Source organism: Scardinius erythrophthalmus (assembly GCF_964197995.2).
Source record: "Scardinius erythrophthalmus genome assembly, chromosome: 23".
Classification (NCBI taxonomy): Eukaryota; Metazoa; Chordata; class Actinopteri; order Cypriniformes; family Leuciscidae; genus Scardinius; species Scardinius erythrophthalmus.
Window position 1 is genome coordinate 31,820,951 of NC_138243.1, and position 23,444 is coordinate 31,844,394.

General features: G+C 39.8%; 1 protein-coding gene across 6 annotated transcripts in view; it reads left to right on the forward strand.

Moving 5' to 3' along the window:
• Positions 1-22,515, forward strand: part of akt2l (v-akt murine thymoma viral oncogene homolog 2, like) — a 28,576-nt gene extending 6,061 nt beyond the window's left edge. For 3 of the 6 annotated variants that reach the window (XM_081355136.1, XM_081355138.1, XM_081355140.1), the window contains 9 exons: positions 5,809-5,940; positions 6,794-6,859; positions 7,761-7,829; positions 7,924-8,046; positions 11,149-11,277; positions 11,430-11,644; positions 18,355-18,442; positions 18,559-18,661; positions 21,831-22,515. In XM_081355136.1, coding sequence (XP_081211262.1) covers positions 5,809-5,940; positions 6,794-6,859; positions 7,761-7,829; positions 7,924-8,046; positions 11,149-11,277; positions 11,430-11,644; positions 18,355-18,442; positions 18,559-18,661; positions 21,831-21,910 — 1,005 coding nt within the window. In that variant the 3' untranslated portion in view covers positions 21,911-22,515. The remainder of the gene's footprint in view (positions 1-5,808; positions 5,941-6,793; positions 6,860-7,760; positions 7,830-7,923; positions 8,047-11,148; positions 11,278-11,429; positions 11,645-18,354; positions 18,443-18,558; positions 18,662-21,830) is intronic. The other 3 variants (XM_081355137.1, XM_081355141.1, XM_081355139.1) reach the window with 2 other exon arrangements.
• The last annotated feature ends 929 nt before the right edge of the window (positions 22,516-23,444 follow it).

The window sequence follows — 23,444 nt, forward strand, 5'->3', positions numbered from 1 at the left end:
AAAATATAATATTTTCTAAAGAAGAATTTTAAAACTTTATTGGTGGTAGTTGAGAAGAATTCCTCTTTCCATATCTAAATCATTTCGAGTGCAATATAAATGTATCATATTGTTATTCTTATTATATAAGAATAATACGTATTTTTTACAACATTTTTAACATATAGAGAATATAAGTTTAGCGTGTTGTGTGTATTTCCTAATTATAAGCTTTTGGTGAAATTGCAACAAAACTAAAAGAGTTAAAGTGCATAAAAACATAAAAACATGGCGTCGTCTCAAGAAATATCTGCGTACACACTAAACCACTGAAACCGACTCAAAACGATGTAGCCTATATACATACCAGACCAGGCACTGTAATCCTGCCACAGACATACACTAAAAACGGAGAAGACTTAAAGCATGCGCATAAACCTTGCGCGCTATAAAACAATAATATTAGGCACAGTAGCTTCTTTTTTTTCTTTTCTTTTTTTATCAAGAACTTTGTTGAACAATATGAACAACCATAAATGGTCTGGTACAAAATATGAGTCACGATATTCGATAGTTAACGGATGCATAAAGCTTGCCACAAAGAACTGGCAAAAGTAATCATGTGTCAAATATAGCAAGGAGACATTTTAATTGTTTACTAATCAACTAGTGTTTTATGTTTTATGTGTTCAAAGATGTTGACAATGCTGACTCGTCATCTTCGCAGATATTGTGAACGTGCCTATAGAGAGAAATGCACACTTACATAAGAGAGTTGTCTGTTTCTTTTCGTTTTGAATTGTTTTGTTTAAAAGTGGACATTTCAAGCTTTCTAGATACATTTCTGAGTTTCGGTTCATTTATGAGACGAGCTCAGTTCACGAGCAATGCAAGTTATATCGCGCCGGTGCCTCCATTTCCTGATTAAATCGTCTTAAATGCGTCTCCGTGTGGACAGAAACCAATGCAATCTTCCTGATTTAATCACGTAAAACACAAGTCTAAACACAAGCACCACTCTTCTGAATGATGGTAACCACAAACCTCCAAGAGTTTGTAAACCAATTGTTTGTAAAACATATTTAATATTTACAAATTCAAAAAAAAAAAAAAAAATGTTTTACAGTGTATAAATAAAAAGACATGAAGAAAGTTATTTCCAAAATGTAATTAATTGCACAGTCTTTGTTTTAGCTGCTTGTTTTAGCTGCTACCAATTGCACAGAGTCAAGAAATTACAACCCCCCACCCCCCAGGTCTGCCGATTCAACACCCAATGCTAATCGATCTCCTCTCAGGGAATCAAAAGAAAACCGGTTTTTCCAGTTTTCACCAGCACGTGGGCAGGGTTTTAATCCCTTGCAGTTCCTTTGTTTAAATGCTATTTAAGCAAATATACTATAGCCTACATAGCCTACGCTTTAAGTTATTTCAAATGAATGTTTATAGCTTAATTTGTTGATATCGCGTAACTTAATTTGACATATGTTGATATAACCAACTGACATTGTAGATTCCATTGCATGCCAGGAAGATTATGCTTTGTTTTAAGTAATGAGCATTTACTATAATATAGCCGCACTCAAGCGCACGACCGCACGCATAAAGCTTGCCACAAAGAACCGGTAAAAGTAATGATTATGAATGCGTATAAATGTGTCTAAATACACTGTAAATGTGAATGTGCATTACACGCTGAGTTTCGGTTCATTTATGAGATATCGCCGGCGCCTCCAATGTCGTGATTGTCTGCTATATTTACTTCTTAAATCCAGGCAATTGGTTCACGAAACATTGATTAAAATTAAGACATAATTAATACAAAACGAAATTCGATTTAAAGAAAGGCAGCTGTTCTGTTTGAGGTCTCTGTGAAAGTTTTAAAGCAGACTTTTATTGCCGCTTTTAGAGCGCTCACGTCCATAACCGTAAACTGACACGTTGTTTTTTCCCTCATAAATGCGAACACGAAAATTAAAATAAAATGAATATTATAATTTTGTTTTGTTGTGTCAGACAATGATTACAAAAATGTTCTCTCATATTGCTCCTCATAACCACTGAAAACGGTCAACGGACGTTAAAAGTGGTGGGTACAAAATGACTCATGACTAAATCTGGTGGTTACACGTACACTGTCTTTGTATCTCTTTAGAATATTGCTTTTAGAAAAACTTTTAGTTTTTTTACTTTTACTTTTAGAAAAAAACGACATAATTATGAATCAAATTATTATGAACAAGTAATGAAACTGTGTCAAAATTCGACAACACAAATAATGATCAAAAAGCGATATAACGCACATCTTAGGTTAAATTAATTATATAAAAAACAGGGAACATTTTGTAAAAGCAAGACTGAACAAAATGCATACTTAAAATAATTGTATTAGGCTATGTGTTACCGAATATTTAATACCACTTCCCCATAATGTTGTAATTATTTTTTTAAAACAACATCTGTCAAACTGTCAATCAGACACCTCTTATCTGGTCATTTTTATTTTATTTTATAAGTCATAACTGTTGATCACCCTTTGTATGGAATTTGTGAATATGAATATTTAGAAGATTTACAAACTGTCGGCAAGACCTCAAGCCAACCCCGGACATTCTGAGACTAACGTGGAAAAATCTTTATGCTTAATTAATGCATTAAGACAGTTCAATTAAAATATTTATTAATAATGTAATGGCAAATCAGATGCGCCCAAAATATAAATACTACGCGTTGTGCTGCAACATTACCTCACAAGAAATATCTGCACAAGAACAATCACACAATAAATATCTGCACGAATTAAGAATCTGGGTAAGTCGCATTATTTAATTGCATTATGTTAGGATGATTTTGTGTATATATATATAAAAATACTGCTGGGTTTTTACAGGCAGAGTCACGTGTATTATGCTCACACTAAATTCTCTGTTGCGCTTATATAAATGCGCATTGCATGCACAATCATCTTAATAGTTGTACAAAAAAGTTATGCGCTGGCAAGAACGTCACTTTGCTGCTTTAATAAAAGCAATGTTAAATATTCTGCATGCACTCATCTCCTGGAAACCACAGCAATGACAAAGCATATAAAAATTCGTAAACGTTGTCCAATACCCCTTCTTGTCTTAATGAACCTTTTGCATTTACAAATATTTTCAAATGTCTGTATAATACAGTAGCCTACTGTAAATATTTGTGTCTATTACTATTTATAATTTATATTTTATTGTGGATGTTTTCTCACAATCATGACGTAATGTGAAGTAAAAGAACAAATCTAATGTAAAGTTGTTTTTTATGCGCCACCTGGTGGATATTCTGTGAAGCGAAACACATTGAGGGATTTTTTAAGTAGGCCCCCCCGAAGCACTTGTAGAATTCTGCGAGACTCTACGAGACGAATTGCCGAATGCCGCGGGAGAAAACGCGCGTTTTTAAAGGCCAGATCTGTATGTCTACGTCATTACGCTATGTCTACGTCATTACGCTATTTCTACGTCATTATGCTATTTCTATGCCATTACGCTATTTCTACGTCATTATGCTATTTCTACGTCATTACGCTATTTCTACGTCATTGCGCTATTTCTACGTCATTACGCTATTTCTACGTCATTACGCTATTTCAACGTCATTGCGCTATTTCTACGTCATTACGCTATTTCTACGTCATTACGCTATTTCTACGTCATTACGCTATTTCTACGTCATTACGCTATTTCTACGTCATTACGCTATTTCTACGTCATTACGCTATGTCTACGTCATTACGCTATGTCTACGTCATTATGCTATTTCTACGTCATTATGCTATTTCTACGTCATTATGCTATTTCTACGTCATTACGCTATTTCTACGTCATTACGCTGTCTACGTCATTACGCTATTTCTACGTCATTACGCTATTTCTACGTCATTACGCTGTCTACGTCATTATGCTATTTCTACGTCATTGCGCTATTTCTACGTCATTACGCTATTTCCACGTCATTACTCTATTTCCACGTCATTACGCTATGTCTACGTCATTACGCTATTTCTACGTCATTACGCTATTTCTACGTCATTACGCTATTTCTACGTCATTATGCTATTTCTACGTCATTACGCTATTTCTACGTCATTACGCTATTTCTACGTCATTACGCTATTTCTACGTCATTGCGCTATTTCTACAGTGTTATGCTATTTCTACGTCATTGCGCTATTTCTACGTCATTACGCTATTTCTACGTCATTACGCTAGTTCTGTCATTACGCTATTTCTACGTCATTACGCTATTTCTATGTCATTACGCTATTTCTACGTCATTACGCTATTTCTACGTCATTACGCTATGTCTACGTCATTATGCTATTTCTATGTCATTACGCTATTTCTACGTCATTATGCTATTTCTACGTCATTACGCTATTTCTACGTCATTACGCTATGTCTACGTCATTACGCTATTTCTACGTCATTACGCTATTTCTACGTCATTATGCTATTTCTACGTCATTATGCTATTTCTACGTCATTATGCTATTTCTACGTCATTGCGCTATTTCTACGTCATTACGCTATTTCCACGTCATTATTCTATTTCCACGTCATTACGCTATGTCTACGTCATTACGCTATTTCTACGTCATTATGCTATTTCTACGTCATTACGCTATTTCTACGTCATTACGCTATTTCTACGTCATTGCGCTATTTCTACGGTGTTATGCTATTTCTACGTCATTGCGCTATTTCTACGTCATTGCGCTATTTCTACGTCATTACGCTATTTCTACGTCATTAAGCTATTTCCACGTCATTACGCTATTTCTACATCATTACGCTATTTCTACGTCATTGCGCTATTTCTACGTCATTATGCTATTTCTACGTCATTATGCTATTACTACGTCAGTATGCTATTTCTACGTCATTATGCTATTTCTACGTCAGTATGCTATTTCTACGCCATTATGCTATTTCTACGTCATTACGCTATTTCTACGTCATTACGCTATTTCCACGTCATTATTCTATTTCCACGTCATTACGCTGTCTACGTCATTATGCTATTTCTACATCATTACGCTATTTCTACGTCATTATGCTATTTCTACGTCATTACGCTATTTCTACGTCATTACGATTTCTACGTCATTGCGCTATTTCTACGTCATTATGCTATTTCTACGTCATTGCGCTATTTCTACGTCATTGTGCTATTTCTACGTCATTAAGCTATTTCCACGTCATTACGCTATTTCTACGTCATTACGCTATTTCTACGTCATTAAGCTATTTCCACGTCATTAAGCTATTTCCACGTCATTAAGCTATTTCCATGTCATTAAGCTATTTCCACGTCATTACGCTATTTCTACGTCATTACGCTATTTCTACGTCATTACGCTATTTCTACGTCATTAAGCTATTTCTACGTCATTAAGCTATTTCCACGTCATTACGCTATTTCTACGTCATTACGCTATTTCTACGTCATTGCGCTATTTCTACGTCATTATGCTATTTCTACGTCATTGCGCTATTTCTACGTCATTGCGCTATTTCTACGTCATTGCGCTATTTCTACGTCATTATGCTATTACTACGCCATTAGGCTATTTCTACGTCATTGCGCTATTTCTACGTCATTAGGCTATTTCTACATCATTACACTATTTCCACGTCATTATGTCATGTCATTGGGATCGAGCTCAGTTGAATCGATTAAAGTTTACATGAAGGATTTTCAGTCCGATTGAGCCGTCAGTCCCATTATTAACGGATTATTTGGCTGCATGTAAACATTGCCGATGATGATGGTGGTGGTTTGTGCTTTCAGACGATGAATGACTTTGATTACCTGAAGCTTCTGGGTAAAGGCACGTTTGGGAAGGTGATTCTGGTGCGAGAGAAAGCCTCGGGGATGTACTACGCCATGAAGATCCTGCGCAAGGACGTCATCATCGCAAAGGTGACTAGAGAAACATTCCTTTTTTTAACTTTTTTTTTACATTTTAACAAATCACAACAACAAACTAAACATTCCTTGACAACAACGGTGGCCCAAATAAAAGAGATACAGAAATAGAAAAAGTGAAAAAGAAAATATTAGGGGTGTAAGGATCCCCTCATGTCATGATTAGATACATATCACCACACTGAACTCACCATACCATATTATTGCGATAATCCAAGACACGTGATAAAAGATTTACTGTTGATTAAATGCTAAATTTGACATTTCATTGTGTGTGTAAGTGAATAGAATGGACTTGGTGCTGAAACCCAAAGCACAATAGAGACACCAGAATAACAATATTCATGATTCTGAAGCTGAAAATGCGAAGACGAATATGTTTGATCTCTGTCACTGACTAGATATATCTACAGTAATGTCGGACACTTTTACTGGTAACATCAGACATCTGGCATTATCAGGACACACAAATATTCCCCCATTGCATTATTATACATCATATTCAACATTATATATAGTAGTTTAATGCAGTACTGACACTGAAACTCAAAATTAAAACTAAAACTACATTTTTTTTCTCACACAGAAATTTTCATTTTGGGTGAATTATACTCAATACATATAGTCACTATCCATGATACATATTGATGTATTTTTGTTTGTGACACGATATATTGTTTACACCCCTAGAAAATACATAAAACTCTATACAATAGTAAAATAGAAGAAAAGAAGAAATATTATATATATATATCATATGTCATATGTTCCATTTTATTGAGATGCTCAAAGGTGATGTGTGTGTGTGTGTGTGTGTGTGTGTGTGTGTGTGTGTGTGTGTGTTCAGGATGAAGTGGCGCATACGGTCACCGAGAGCCGCGTGCTGCAGAACACAAGACACCCGTTCCTGACGGTCAGTCTCTCTCACGCCTGTAAATCACTACGGTTGGGTTTCGCTTACATTTTAATGATTCTTAGCGATTCCTAATTTCGATTCCAATAAAGTAAAAAAAAACAACAACTTTAGATATCATTCACATTTGGTCTTATTGCAAAATATTTAATTGTATCTGAATATCATGAACAAAAAGTCAGAATACTTTTTGCACTTACTCAAGGAACGTTTGCTTTTAGTTTAAAAACACCATAGAAAAACAACTAATATTCACTTCAAGCTTTATTAAAGACAAGCAAACACCCAGTAATTAAAAAGGAACACACAAAAGATTTACAATCACAACAAATAGACACAACTGAACAAAGATACGATTGAAATAAACAGTGTTTTAAGATTTTCAGGTTCAGAAACTGTAATCAAAAATGTAAAATAACACTGCAGTTTATAAATAAAATATACATTACAATTATATTTACAGAAGTTATTCAGTGTAGAACGAGTGAATTTTCTCTTTGTTTTGTGTTGTTTTATTAATGTTATTATAGAGACTGCAGGAATATTAGTGTTATTATAGAACGGGAATATTAGTGCTGTCCCTTTAAGAGCTGCACGGATCCAATATCCTGATACACATGAGAACAGAATACAGAGTCTCTTGCGCTCAAATGTTTTAAAATCACATTAAAATCTGATTTTCTGTAGGCCCGCTGATGATGTGTTTGACACAGAAAACAGTGTGCGAGTCGTCTCGCGTTTGAATGGTTTAAAGTCGAAATGCTCACAAAGGAATCGATAAGAGGAATCGAAATTTTTATTTTATAAGTATCCAATTCCTGCCCTCTAGTATTCGATTCCCAACCCTAAACGACTCTATAAACGACACACTCCCTTCATTCTGTCATGTTTTGTGTCGCAGACCCTTAAATACGCCTTCCAGACTCACGACCGCCTGTGTTTCGTGATGGAGTACGCTAACGGCGGAGAGGTACGTCCAGGTTAGCCTCAGACACGCTGCTGTGGTGTGTGTGTGTGTGTGTGTGTGTGTGTGTGTGGGGTTCTCACGCGTCTCTCGTCCTCAGCTCTTCTTCCACCTGTCTCGCGAGCGCCTGTTCTCCGAGGAAAGAGCTCGATTCTACAGCGCTGAGATCGTCTCCGCTCTCGACTACCTGCACTCGCAGAACGTGGTCTACAGGGACCTGAAGGTACTGCGCTCTTCATCAGCTGAAGTGTAGCGTCTTAAAGTTCCCCGTAGTCAATCATTTTCCTTTAATACGCATCTTTGATCACCAAAATTACATATTTAAATGTTTTTTCATTCCTTAAAATATCTTGACTGTAACTCGACACCCTTGCCTCATTTAGTATACGTGGTTCTATGAATATGCAAATGAGCCCTGCCTCCACTCACTCACTCACTCAGAGATCCACTGGTTGACGATCACACGTTGATCTGATTGGTTACAAGGTAGTTTGTGACGTCAGAAACACCAGCGATTTCAAAGCGTGTTTTTGAGACTGTCTTTGGTTCACTGCAGTTTTAAGGAGGAAATACTCAGCAATGCTGTCGACTTATGAACTTACACATGCTTTGTGTTAAAGCAGATTAAAAACACCACATAGACACATAAACAACATTAAAAGCTGGATTTACACCACAGGGGGACTTTAAGGCTCGTTCACACCAAGAACGAGAACTATATTAGTGTTCATGATATCGTTCTGTTTATTCTCAGTTTTGTCGTCTGTCTCTTTAAATGCTGGAGCTCGTTAAAGCAGGATGGACTCTGATTGGCTGTCAGTGTTTTTTATCGTTCATCAATTGCTCTGAAAGTGATTCCAGCAAAGTAGTTTCTCTTGGTAGTTATCGTTATAGTTGTGATGTGGTTTATGGAATGGTTTTTAGAACTATATCTTTATTGTCATCATTATAGTAATCGTCTTCAGTGTGAACGCGGCTTAAGCTCGGTGTCAAATGTGTCAAACCTTGTTCCGTTTTTGTTTAATAATTTTTTTTTTAAAAAGGTAATTGCAACGTTTTAATTTGCAATTCTGACTTTATTTTTCGCAGTTATGAGGGAAAAAATCAGAATTGTAACTTTCTCAAAATTTTGACTTTATTACTCAAAATTGAGACTTTATTTCTCAGAATTGACTATTTCTCAGAATTGCGACTTTTTCCTCAGAATTGCAACTTTATTTCTCAGAATTGCAACTGTTTGTCAGAAATAGCTACTTTTTGTCAGAATTGCTAATTTATTTTTCAGAATTGCGACTATTTGTCAGAAATAGCGACTTATTACGACTTTATTCTTTACTCAGAATTGCGGCTTTAATTCTCAGAATTCTGGCTTTATTTCTCAGAATTGCGGCTTTATTTCTCAGAATTGCGGCTTTATTTCTCAGAATTGCAACTTTATTTCTCAGAATTGCGGCTTTATTTCTCAGAATTGCGGCTTTATTTCTCAGAATTGCGGCTTTATTTCTCAGAATTGCAACTTTATTTCTCAGAATTGCGGCTTTATTTCTCAGAATTGCGGCTTTATTTCTCAGAATTGCAACTATTTCTCAGAATTGCAACTTTAATTCTCAGAATTGCAACTTTAATTCTCAGAATTGCAACTTTAATTCTCAGAATTGCAACTTTATTTCTCAGAATTGCGGCTTTATTTCTCAGAATTGCAACTTTATTTCTCAGAATTGCAACTTTATTTCTCAGAATTGCGGCTTTATTTCTCAGAATTGCAACTATTTCTCAGAATTGCAACTATTTCTCAGAATTGCAACTATTTCTCAGAATTGCAACTTTAATTCTCAGAATTGCAACTTTATTTCTCAGAATTGCAACTTTATTTCTCAGAATTGCAACTTTATTTCTCAGAATTGCGGCTTTATTTCTCAGAATTGCGGCTTTATTTCTCAGAATTGCAACTTTATTTCTCAGAATTGCAACTATTTCTCAGAATTGCGGCTTTATTTCTCAGAATTGCGGCTTTATTTCTCAGAATTGCGGCTTTATTTCTCAGAATTGCGGCTTTATTTCTCAGAATTGCAACTTTATTTCTCAGAATTGCAACTTTATTTCTCAGAATTGCGGCTTTATTTCTCAGAATTGCGGCTTTATTTCTCAGAATTGCGGCTTTATTTCTCAGAATTGCGGCTTTATTTCTCAGAATTGCGGCTTTATTTCTCAGAATTGCGGATTTATTTCTCAGAATTGCAACTTTCTCAGAATTGCGGCTTTATTTCTCAGAATTGCAACTTTATTTCTCAGAATTGCGGCTTTATTTCTCAGAATTGCGGCTTTATTTCTCAGAATTGCAACTATTTCTCAGAATTGCAACTTTATTTCTTAGAATTGCAACTTTATTTTTCAGAATTGTGGCTTTATTTCTCAGAATTGCGGCTTTATTTCTCAGAATTGCGGCTTTATTTCTCAGAATTGCAACTATTTCTCAGAATTGCAACTATTTCTCAGAATTGCAACTTTAATTCTCAGAATTGCAACTTTATTTCTCAGAATTGCAACTTTATTTCTCAGAATTGCGGCTTTATTTCTCAGAATTGCGGCTTTATTTCTCAGAATTGCAACTATTTCTCAGAATTGCGGCTTTATTTCTCATAATTGCAACTTTATTTCTCATAATTGCAACTTTAATTCTCAGAATTGCGGCTTTATTTCTCAGAATTGCGGCTTTATTTATCAGAATTGCGGCTTTATTTCTCAGAATTGCAACTTTAATTCTCAGAATTGCAACTTTAATTCTCAGAATTGCAACTTTAATTCTCAGAATTGCGGCTTTATTTCTCAGAATTGCGGCTTTATTTCTCAGAATTGCAACTTTATTTCTCAGAATTGCATCTTTATTTCTCAGAATTGCAACTTTAATTCTCAGAATTGTGACTATTTGTCAGAAATAGCGACTTATTATGACTTTATTTCTCAGAATTACAACTTTATTTCTCAGAATTGCAACTTTATTTCTCAGAATTGCGGCTTTAATTCTCAGAATTACGACTCTATTTCTTAGAATTGCAACTTTTTTCAGAATTGCAACATATCAATGCAGAGAACCGTTCAAACATGCATTATATCTCTGCAACGTACATATACAACTCAGAAACACCAGATACAAGTTCAAAAACATTGTTAGTGTTGCAAAATTCATCAGTTATGAAACTCAATTTTACCATAAGCAGTTGATATTCAGTTCAGTGTTGATCCAGTTCAGCTGAAGGAAGTACAGTTATTCACTGGGAGTTTGTGCCGCTGATGATGAAGATGAAGATGTTCTCTGTTCACTCAGCTGGAGAACCTCATGCTGGATAAAGATGGACATATTAAGATCACAGACTTCGGCCTCTGTAAGGAGGGCATCACAGACGAGGCCACCATGAGGACGTTCTGTGGCACCCCAGAATACCTTGCACCGGAGGTAACCAAGGGCTACGGCTCATCCAGGGGTCCGGGGCCTTACAACACGGCTAAAATAAAACTGTGTATTGCTAGCACTTCTCCTGTTTATCTCCTCTGTGCGATGAATGGCTTGTATTCCTGATGTTGTGTAAGTGTATGTGAATGTGTCAGGTGCTGGAGGACAATGATTACGGGCGTGCGGTGGACTGGTGGGGTCTGGGAGTGGTGATGTACGAGATGATGTGTGGACGCCTGCCGTTCTACAACCAGGACCACGAGCGGCTCTTCGAGCTCATCGTGATGGAGGAGATCCGCTTCCCCAGGAGCCTCTCACCCGAAGCCAAAGCTCTGCTCAGCGGCCTCCTGAGGAAAGACCCCAAGCAGAGGTGAGCCAGCCCATAATGCACTGGTGCTTCAGACCCTAAGCAGAGGTGAGCCAGCCCATAATGCACTGGTGCTTCAGACCCCAAGCAGAGGTGAGCGTAGCCCATAATGCACTGGTGCTTCAGACCCCAAGCAGAGGTGAGCGTAGCCCATAATGCACTGGTGCTTCAGACCCTAAGCAGAGGTGAGCGTAGCCCATAATGCACTGGTGCTTCAGACCCCAAGCAGAGGTGAGCGTAGCCCATAATGCACTGGTGCTTCAGACCCTAAGCAGAGGTGAGCGTAGCCCATAATGCACTGGTGCTTCAGACCCCAAGCAGAGGTGAGCGTAGCCCATAATGCACTGGTGCTTCAGACCAGGGCTGGACTGGTAATCTGGCATACCGGGCAAATGCCCGGTGGGCCGACGTGCTTTTGGGCCGATACATCTCATACTTTTTTTTTTTTTTGACGGCCCATAAAACTCGTACATCGGCGGCCCATTCGTTTTGTTTTGTTTCATTGACGGCGCTGGGTTAGTGCCGGTGTAATGCATTGGTCAAAAAAAAAGTAAGCGTTAGTTTTTTTTTTCCACTGACAGACCGGCCCATGAAACGCGTAGATCAGCCGCCCATTGGTTGTTTTCTTGATTGACACTGGGCTGGCCCAATCACATCTTTAAACACCTCCCCCTCTGGGCTCTGAGCGAGCGTGCAGTGTCAAGTGTGTATCTGTCAAAATAGTCTGAGAGATGGAGAGGAAACGCAAGGAATGTGCAGAGAAATAGCGTGAAAAATAGATACAGGCCCTTCAAGCAGACGCTGTAAAATGTGTCAAGATATATATGTTTTCTGCAGCAGCAGGACCTTCATCAGCTCCAGTGGCTGATGATGAGGATAGTGAGGAGCAGGGTTCTCAAGTTTTATCAAAATCTTGGAGTGAGATCACATGCGGTTGGGGGAGGAGCCCTAATGGAGCCCCGCCCCCACCTGTCCCCGCCCCCCAATTTTACCCCTTGTTCATAATTAACCAGCACAAATTAAAAATAACAATTGGTAAATCTGATAAATGACAGAGCAATTAATCACATCAAATATACTCTTTAATGTTATATTTCAAAATTACAACTAAGTTACAAAAATTACAAAAATATAACAAATTGCTCCAAACAGTTTGGAAAAACAAATATTTTTGCATTTTGAATGTGTCTAGTCGAAATGGTATAATGATTTATTGTGTGGTGGGACATTGAGAACAAATGACATATTATTAAGGTATGTTAGTGTGTTTGTGTGTGTGTGTGTGTGTGTGTGTGTGTGTGTGTACACAAGAGTACACACTCCAGTCTAAGAAATGTGTTTTGTGTTGCTAGTGTTTGAAAAATACAAATGCATGGCAATCAATGATTAAAGTAACGTTATGTTTTGACAGGATATAAAATATTACCCAGAGCACTCTTGCTTTAATGTGTATGTCTTAATGTAACCAGAAATACTATTAATACAGTATAATATATAATATAATTTAAAATAAAATAAATACATTTAAATTTATTTAAAATAAAATGAAGAAATACATCTTCATTCCTTCCCATACCCACTAACATTTCCCTTAGTTTCAGATAATGTAAGCTAGCCAAATTGAGCCAAAGCTTCTGGCCTGGTTGCAAAGTAGTTGTAGAGTTTTTGATTGCATCAATAATAATGTATACTATGGGCTATATATGAAATGTTCCAGCCTTAAAAATGTTAGACGAGCTTTCGTCCAACTTACCTTCTCCATCACGACGTGTGTTCGCGCGATGTTGTTGGTTACCTAGTAACGAACGTACGGTGGCCGAGAATGTTCCGTCAACTTCCGTGTGTTCGCGCATCTATGTTGCCTAGTAACGAACGCAATCTGGCCGAGATACGTGCTGGCGGCAGGAAACTTCACTTTGTGTGCCCGCGCCTCATATACAACGTTATATATAAAGCTTGTAGGACAACTTGGTTGGCATTGCCTTTTCAGCGTGAGAAATACACGGTGTGGCGTGTGAGCGTGTGAACTGGTTGAATTGCGTGTGTCTCACGGCCAATGCGTGAGACTTGAGAACCCTGGAGGAGGATCAGGAGAGAGAGATGAGAAAGTGTAACGTAGAGTCCGCGGTAAGCAGAACTACTTTCAAAACACTTTGGCTATGAGTGTAGGAACCCATAACCTGGTTACAGATTATTTCCACATCTGCATAGTTGACAATTACAGCAATTTACTAGAAGTTTAATGAGACACGTTTGTATCCATGTTTTCCGCCAAAATAAAAGCTCGATGCAGTTTCCGTCATAATAAAAGATCATGTGCTTATCTCTTTCAAGTTTAGAAATTAGTTCAAAACTAATTATGAAAGTTTTCTTTATTTTTCGGTGCATTATTTTTTACAATATATAGGCTACTATCATGAGATTAATATTATAACTATTATTATGTAGTAGTGTAATATAGACAGACACTGTTATTAAAAGAGGTTTGATTTGTTTTGTTTTAATTTTGAACCCTCAAACTGCACCAGATTGATGAATTTAACATTAAAATGCAAAAAAAATTCTTAGGGGGACCATGCCCCCAAACCCCCCTAGAGGTCCACCCACCACAGTTTTACCAAAATTCCTTTGAGAAACACTATGTCAATGCAGCTTATAGCTTGTTTTTTGGATTTGTCACTGTGGAGTATAGTTCGACTGTATTAATAAATTACAATTTTGTACTTATTTCATCTGTTAACTCTCACTCGTTTATACTCACTCATTACATGGCATTAGCGGTTTTAATGAATAGGAGTTAAACAAAAACATATTCAAAGGCGTGCAAAGATGGGTGGTGTTTATGATCATATGTAGTGGGCCAGTCTGGGCCAAAATGCCAGGGCCGATTTTCTGTCCCAGTCCAGCCCTGCTTCAGACCCCAAGCAGAGGTGAGCGTAGCCCATAATGCACTGGTGCTTCAGACCCCAAGCAGAGGTGAGCGTAGCCCATAATGCACTGGTGCTTCAGACCCCAAGCAGAGGTGAGCGTATTTCTGCGCAATTCTGAGAAATAAAGTTATAAACGTTACATCTCACAATACTGAGTTTTTCTCCTCATGACTGCAAGAAATAAAGTCAGAATTTTATTTCATGGCAGAAATAAAGCTTCCTTAGAAACTAGGTGAGTACAATCAATCGTGCGTATGAGTTTGACATTCTCGTATCACACCTGTCCCCAACCTTACCCGTATCTCACCTGTCCCCAACCTTACCCATATTACACCTGACCCCAACCTTACCTGTTTCACACCTGTCCCTAACCTCACCTGTATCTCATCTGTCCCTAACCTTACCTGTTTCACACCTGTCCCTAACCTTACCTGTTTCACACCTGTCCCTAACCTAACCTGTTTCACACCTGTCCCCAACCTCACCTGTATCTCATCTGTCCCTAACCTTACCTGTTTCACACCTATCCCTAACCTTACCTGTTTCACACCTGTCCCTAACCTCACCTGTATCTCATCTGTCCCTAACCTTACCTGTTTCACACCTGTCCCTAACCTTACCTGTTTCACACCTGTCCCTAACCTAACCTGTTTCACACCTTCCCTAACCTTACCTGTTTCACACCTGTCCCTAACCTCACCTGTATCTCATCTGTCCCCAACCTTACCCGTATCACACCTGACCCCAAACTTACCTGTTTCACACCTGTCCCTAACCTCACCTGTATCTCATCTGTCCCTAACCTTACCTGTTTCACACCTGTCCCTAACCTTACCTGTTTCACACCTGTCCCTAACCTTACCTGTTTCACACCTGTCCCTAACCTCACCTGTATCTCATCTGTCCCCAACCTTACCCGTATCACACCTGTCCCTAACCTTACCCGTATCTCACCTGTCCCCAACCTCACCTGTATCTCATCTGTCCCTAACCTTACCTGTTTCACACCTATCCCTAACCTTACCTGTTTCACACCTGTCCCTAACCTCACCTGTATCTCATCTGTCCCCAACCTTACCCGTATCACACCTGACCCCAACCTTACCTGTTTCACACCTGTCCCTAACCTCACCTGTATCTCATCTGTCCCTAACCTTACCTGTTTCACACCTGTCCCTAACCTTACCTGTTTCACACCTGTCCCTAACCTAACCTGTTTCACACCTGTCCCTAACCTTACCTGTTTCACACCTGTCCCTAACCTAACCTGTTTCACACCTGTCCCTAACCTTACCTGTTTCACACCTGTCCCCAACCTTACCCGTATCTCACCTGTCCCTAACCTCACCTGTATCTCATCTGTCCCTAACCTTACCTGTTTCACACCTGTCCCTAACCTTACCTGTTTCACACCTGTCCCTAACCTAACCTGTTTCACACCTGTCCCTAACCTTACCTGTTTCACACCTGTCCCCAACCTTACCTGTTTCACACCTGTCCCCAACCTTACCCGTATCTCACCTGTCCCTAACCTCACCTGTATCTCATCTGTCCCTAACCTTACCTGTTTCACACCTGTCCCTAACCTTACCTGTTTCACACCTGTCCCTAACCTTACCTGTTTCACACCTGTCCCTAACCTAACCTGTTTCACACCTGTCCCTAACCTTACCTGTTTCACACCTGTCCCCAACCTAACCCGTATCTCACCTGTCCCTAACCTTACCCATATCTCACCTGTCCCCAACCTTACCCGTATCTCACCTGTCCCTAACCTTACCCGTATCTCACCTGTCCCCAACCTTACCCGTATCTCACCTGTCCCTAACCTTACCTGTATCTCACCTGTCCCCAACCTTACCCGTATCTCACCTGTCCCCAACCTTACCCATATCTCACCTGTCCCCAACCTTACCTGTTTCACACCTGCCCCCTAACCTTACCCGTATCTCACCTGTCCCTGACCTTACCTGTATATCACCTGTCCCTAACCTTACCCATATCTCACCTGTCCCTGACCTTACCTGTATATCACCTGTCCCTAACCTTACCCGTATCTCACCTGTCCCCAACCTTACCCGTATCTCACCTGTCCCCAACCTTACCCGTATCTCACCTGTCCCCAACCTTACCTGTTTCACACCTGTCCACAACCTTACCCGTATCTCACCTGTCCCTAACCTTACCTGTATCTCACCTGTCCCTAACCTTACCCGTATCTCACCTGTCCCCAACCTTACCTGTTTCACACCTGTCCCTAACCTTACCCGTATCTCACCTGTCCCCAACCTTACCCGTATCTCACCTGTCCCCAACCTTACCCGTATCTCACCTGTCCCCAACCTTACCTGTTTCACACCTGTCCACAACCTTACCCGTATCTCACCTGTCCCTAACCTTACCTGTATCTCACCTGTCCCTAACCTTACCTGTATCTCACCTGCCCCTAACCTTACCTGTTTCACACCTGTCCCCAACCTTACCTGTTTCACACCTGACCCTAACCTTACCTGTATCTCACCTGTCCCTAACCTTACCCGTATCTCACCTGTCCCCAACCTTACCTGTATCTCACCTGTCCCTAACCTTACCCGTATCTCACCTGTCCCCAACCTTACCTGTTTCACACCTGCCCCTAACCTTACCCGTATCTCACCTGTCCCTGACCTTACCTGTACATCACCTGTCCCTAACCTTACCCGTATCTCACCTGTCCCCAACCTTACCTGTTTCACACCTGTCCACAACCTTACCCGTATCTCACCTGTCCCTAACCTTACCTGTATCTCACCTGTCCCTAACCTTACCCGTATCTCACCTGTCCCCAACCTTACCTGTTTCACACTTGTCCCTAACCTTACCCGTATCTCACCTGTCCCCAACCTTACCCGTATCTCACCTGTCCCCAACCTTACCCGTATCTCACCTGTCCCCAACCTTACCTGTTTCACACCTGTCCACAACCTTACCCGTATCTCACCTGTCCCTAACCTTACCTGTATCTCACCTGTCCCTAACCTTACCCGTATCTCACCTGTCCCCAACCTTACCTGTTTCACACCTGTCCACAACCTTACCCGTATCTCACCTGTCCCTAAACTTACCTGTATCTCACCTGTCCCTAACCTTACCCGTATCTCACCTGCCCCTAACCTTACCTGTTTCACACCTGTCCCCAACCTTACCCGTATCTCACCTGTCCCTAACCTTACCCGTATCTCACCTGTCCCTAACCTTACCCGTATCTCACCTGCCCCTAACCTTACCTGTTTCACACCTGTCCCCAACCTTACCCGTATCTCACCTGTCCCTAACCTTACCTGTATCTCACCTGTCCCTAACCTTACCCGTATCTCACCTGTCCCTAACCTTACCCGTATCTCACCTGTCCCCAACCTTACCCGTATCTCACCTGTCCCCAACCTTACCCGTATCTCACCTGTCCCCAACCTTACCCGTATCTCACCTGTCCCTAACCTTACCCGTATCTCACCTGTCCCCAACCTTACCCGTATCTCACCTGTCCCCAACCTTACCCGTATCTCACCTGTCCCTAACCTTACCTGTATCTCACCTCAATGGCAGCAAAAGTGTTTTACAATACAACATCAACACAATAAGTACATAGTACTTAAAGCCACTTAATATGAAGTGGGACCCATTATGTTCCTGTTATCTCTGTAAAGCTGCTTTGGAACACTCGTATTGTAAAAAGCGCTGTATAAATGAAGGAGACTTGACTAGAGAACTTGAGTAACGGTGAAGGCTTGTGATTGGCTGCAGGCTGGGAGGCGGGGCTGATGATGCGAGAGATGTGATGATGCACGGGTTCTTCTGTGGGATTCAGTGGGAGGACGTGTTGCAGAAGAAGGTGCTTCAGTCGAGAGGTTAGTTTGGTCTCGTTGGGTGTGATGTGGCTTCTGACGCTCGTGTGTGTGTGTGTGTGTGTGTGTGTGTGTGTGTGTGTGTGTGTGTGTGTTCCTGCAGTTGCTGCCTCCCTTTAAACCTCAGGTGACGTCAGAGACCGACACGCGATACTTCGACGACGAGTTCACAGCGCAGAGCATCACTGTTACTCCTCCAGACACGCGTAAGTGTGTGTTCTTGCATCACTCACAGGGTTCGTACAAACAGGGTTTGAAATTTACTTTCACTCACCATCCAATTTGGCAACTACATTAAGTTACCGGCCATTCAGAACTTCTACTAGCCAAGAAAAGAGAAATAAACCAGATTAACTAAGTCCCAGCTTTATATATATGCTATATATAATATATATATATACACTCACCTAAATGATTATTAGGAACACCATACTAATACTGTGTTTGACCCCCTTTCGCCTTCAGAACTGCCTTAATTCTACGTGGTATTGATTCAACAAGGTGCTGAAAGCATTCTTTAGAAATATTGGCCCATATTGATAGCACAGCATCTTGCAGTTGATGGAGATTTGTGGGATGCACATCCAGGGCACGAAGCTCCCGTTCCACCACATCCCAAAGATGCTCTATTGGGTTGAGATCTGGTGACTGTGGGGGCCATTTTAGTACAGTGAAACTAAAATCATGTTCAAGAAACCAATTTGAAATGATTCGAGCTTTGTGACATGGTGCATTATCCTGCTGGAAGTAGCCATCAGAGGATGGGTACATGGTGGTCATAAAGGGATGGACATGGTCAGAAACAATGCTCAGGTAGGCCGTGGCATTTAAACGATGCCCAATTGGCACTAAGGGGCCTAAAGTGTGCCAAGAAAACATCCCACACACCATTACACCACCACCACCAGCCTGCACAGTGGTAACAAGGCATGATGGATCCATGTTCTCATTCTGTTTACGCCAAATTCTGACTCTACCATCTGTCTCAACAGAAATCGAGACTCATCAGACCAGGCAACATTTTTCCAGTCTTCAACTGTCCAATTTTGGTGAGCTGGTGCAAATTGTAGCCTCTTTTTCCTATTTGTAGTGGAGATGAGTGGTACTCGGTGGGGTCTTCTGCTGTTCTAGCTCATCCGCCTCAAGGTTGTGTGTGTTGTAGCTTCACAAATGCTTTGCTGCATACCTCGGTTGTAACGAGTGATTATTTCAGTAAAAGTTGCTCTTCTATCAGCTTGAATCAGTCGGCCCATTCTACAATGGTCTCCTTTAGGTGAGTGTATATATATATATATATATATATATATATATATATATATATATATATATATATATATATATATATACCAACCTAAAGGATTATTAGGAACACATGTTCAATTTCTCATTAATGCAATTATCTAATCAACCAATCACAAGGCAGTTGCTTCAATGCATTTAGGGGTGTGGTCCTGGTCAAGACAATCTCCTGAACTCCAAACTGAATGCCAGAATGGGAAAGAAAGGTGATTTAAGCAATTTTGAGCGTGGCGTGGTTGTTGGTGCCAGACGGGCCGGTCTGAGTATTTCACAATCTGCTCAGTTACTGGGATTTTCACGCACAACCATTTCTAGTTTACAAAGAATGGTGTGAAAAGGGAAAAACATCCAGTATGCGGCAGTCCTGTGGGCGAAAATGCCTTGTTGATGCTAGAGGTCAGAGGAGAATGGGCCGACTGATTCAAGCTGATAGAAGAGCAACTTTTACTGAAATAATCACTCGTTACAACCGAGGTATGCAGCAAAGCATTTGTGAAGCCACAACACACACAACCTTGAGGCGGATGAGCTAGAACAGCAGAAGACCCCACCGAGTACCACTCATCTCTACTACAAATAGGAAAAAGAGGCTACAATTTGCACCAGCTCACCAAAATTGGACAGTTGAAGACTGGAAAAATGTTGCCTGGTCTGATGAGTCTCGATTTCTGTTGAGACAGATGGTAGAGTCAGAATTTGGCGTAAACAGAATGAGAACATGGATCCATCATGCCTTGTTACCACTGTGCAGGCTGGTGGTGGTGGTGTAATGGTGTGGGGGATGTTTTCTTGGCACACTTTAGGCCCCTTAGTGCCAATTGGACATCGTTTAAATGCCATGGCCTACCTGAGCATTGTTTCTGACCATGTCCATCCCTTTATGACCACCATGTACCCATCCTCTGATGGCTACTTCCAGCAGGATAATGCACCATGTCACAAAGCTCGAATCATTTCAAATTGGTTTCTTGAACATGACAATGAGTTCACTGTACTAAAATGGCCCCCACAGTCACCAGATCTCAACCCAATAGAGCATCTTTGGGATGTGGTGGAACGAGAGCTTCGTGCCCTGGATGTGCATCCCACAAATCTCCATCAACTGCAAGATGCTATCCTATCAATATGGGCCAACATTTCTAAAGAATGCTTTCAGCACCTTGTTGAATCAATGCCACGTAGAATTAAGGCAGTTCTGAAGGCGAAAGGGGGTCAAACACAGTATTAGAATGGTGTTCCTAATAATCCTTTATATATATATAGATATGTATGTATATAAAGTTGGATTTCATACATTAATTTCTTATTCAAACTAAATCCTGTCATCCAGCATCTCCTCCTCTTTCATTCTTTTCACCAAATACGTGTTTTACACGTAGTACAGTACAAGTACAGTACAAGTACTTTACATTAATACAGTATAAAGAACATCAAAAAATTGTAGGATGCTGTAAAATAACGATGTGTTTTCTGTTCACCAAATGCTTTTTCAATCTACACTATTGCTTCAGTGCAAATGAGCAAGCGCGGCGTTATTTGTTGTGTAGTGACGTGTGTGTACAAGTAAGCAGATTCGCATATACCGGTTACATTGGTATTTGAAAATAAGGGATTTTTTTGCATTCAAGCACAAAAATTAATTTTTAAATAGTTATGGTAAGAAATTTACAAAATATCTTCATGGAACATGATCTTTACTTAATATCCTAATGATTTTTGACATAAAAAAAAATCTATAATTGTGACCCGTACTGTGTATTGTTGCTACTGCCACAGATAAACCCGTGCGACTCGAGACTGATTTGTGATCCAGGGTCACACACATATGATGATGCGAAGTGTAAATGATGAGAAAAACATTATTACTTTGTTTTGTTTATTTTTATAGATTGCAATGACCCCCCCCCCCCCCGATATAGCCTGAAGTATACACTTAGTACGCTGATATTGTTGTTCTTTAAGTCAGCCTTGTCACTTCCCTGAAGTGAGCGCTCTATTAGTGTGCCGTCGGTGTGAGCGTCTCCGCTTCTCTCGTCACGCTGATGTTGTGTTGATCTCCTGTTCCGCTTGTTCCAGCGAGCCGTCGAGGTGTGGAGGATTCTGGGTCATGTGCTCACTTCCCTCAGTTCTCTTACTCCGCCAGCGTACGAGAGTGACCACAGCCTGAACACATCCCAGAATGCATCACCACGGACTCCCATGAGGCATCTCTTCCCCGTACGGTCATGTTCAGAAGATCTCCTCGCCTGCGTACGAGTGCATCATCAGCTCAGCCTCTCATGATCAGATTCAGAACAACAGAAAACATTAAAGACTTTCAGCCGCTGACTCTTGAGTCTCATAACCCTGGTTCTCCACTGTACACACACACACACACACACACACACACACACACACACACACACACACACACACACACACACACACACACACACACACACACACACACACACACACACACACACACACACACACACACACACACACACACACACACACACACACACACACACACACACACTCATAAACCTGCTGGATCTCCACTGTGAAAACACACACACACACACACACACACACACACACACACACACACACACACACACACACACACACACACACACATCATCTGATCACACACCCGGACTTATCCAAAATGCAATAAAAATGAATAAAATCCTACTCTACCAGTCAAAAGTTTGGGATTGGTAAGATTTGTAATGTTTTTAAGAGAAGTCTCTTCTCACCAAGCGTTTATTTGATTAAAAAAAAAAAAAAAAACAGTAATATTGTGAAATATTATTCCAGTGTAAATCATCTGTTTTCTATGTGAATATATAGTAAAGTGTAATTTATTCCTGTGATCAAAGCTGAATGTTCAGCATCATTACTCCAGTCTTCAGTGTCACATGATCCTTCAGAAATCACTCTAATATGAGGATTTGATGATCAAGAAACATTTATGATTATTATCAGTGTTGAAAACAGTTCATATTTTGGTGGAAACTGTGATACATTTAATTTTGCTGGATTCTCTGAAGAGAAAGAACAGCATTTATCTGAAATAGCAGCTTTTGTAACATTAAACACCACGGTTCAAAAGTTCGGGGTCAGTGAGAATTTTTATTAAATTTTCAATTTCAAAATAAATCAATACTTTTATTCATCAAGGATGAATTAAATTAATCAAACGTTAAAGTAAAGACATTTATAATGTTACAAAAGATTATATTTCAAATAAATGCTGTTCTTTTGAATTTTCTGTTCATCAGTTGTACTAAATTGTACAGAGCAGTTTTCAACACTGATAATAATCATAAGTGTTTCTTGATCATCAGATCCTCATATTAGAGTGATTTGTGAAGGATCATGTGACACTGAAGACTGGAGTAATGATGCTGAACATTCAGCTTTGATCACAGGAATAAATTACACTTTACTGTATATTCACATAGAGAACAGATGATTTACATTATAATAATATTTCACTGTTTTTACTGTATTTTTGTGTGTATTTTTTTAATCAAATAAACGCAGTCTTGGTGAGCAGAGACTTCTCTTAAAAACATTAAAGATCGACCCCAGACTTTTGAACAGCAGTGTATATAGACATATTTTTTTAGAAATTACAAAAAACACAACAAAATAAAAAATGTGACTAAAAAGGGTAAATCTAAGTGATTTAAATCACTA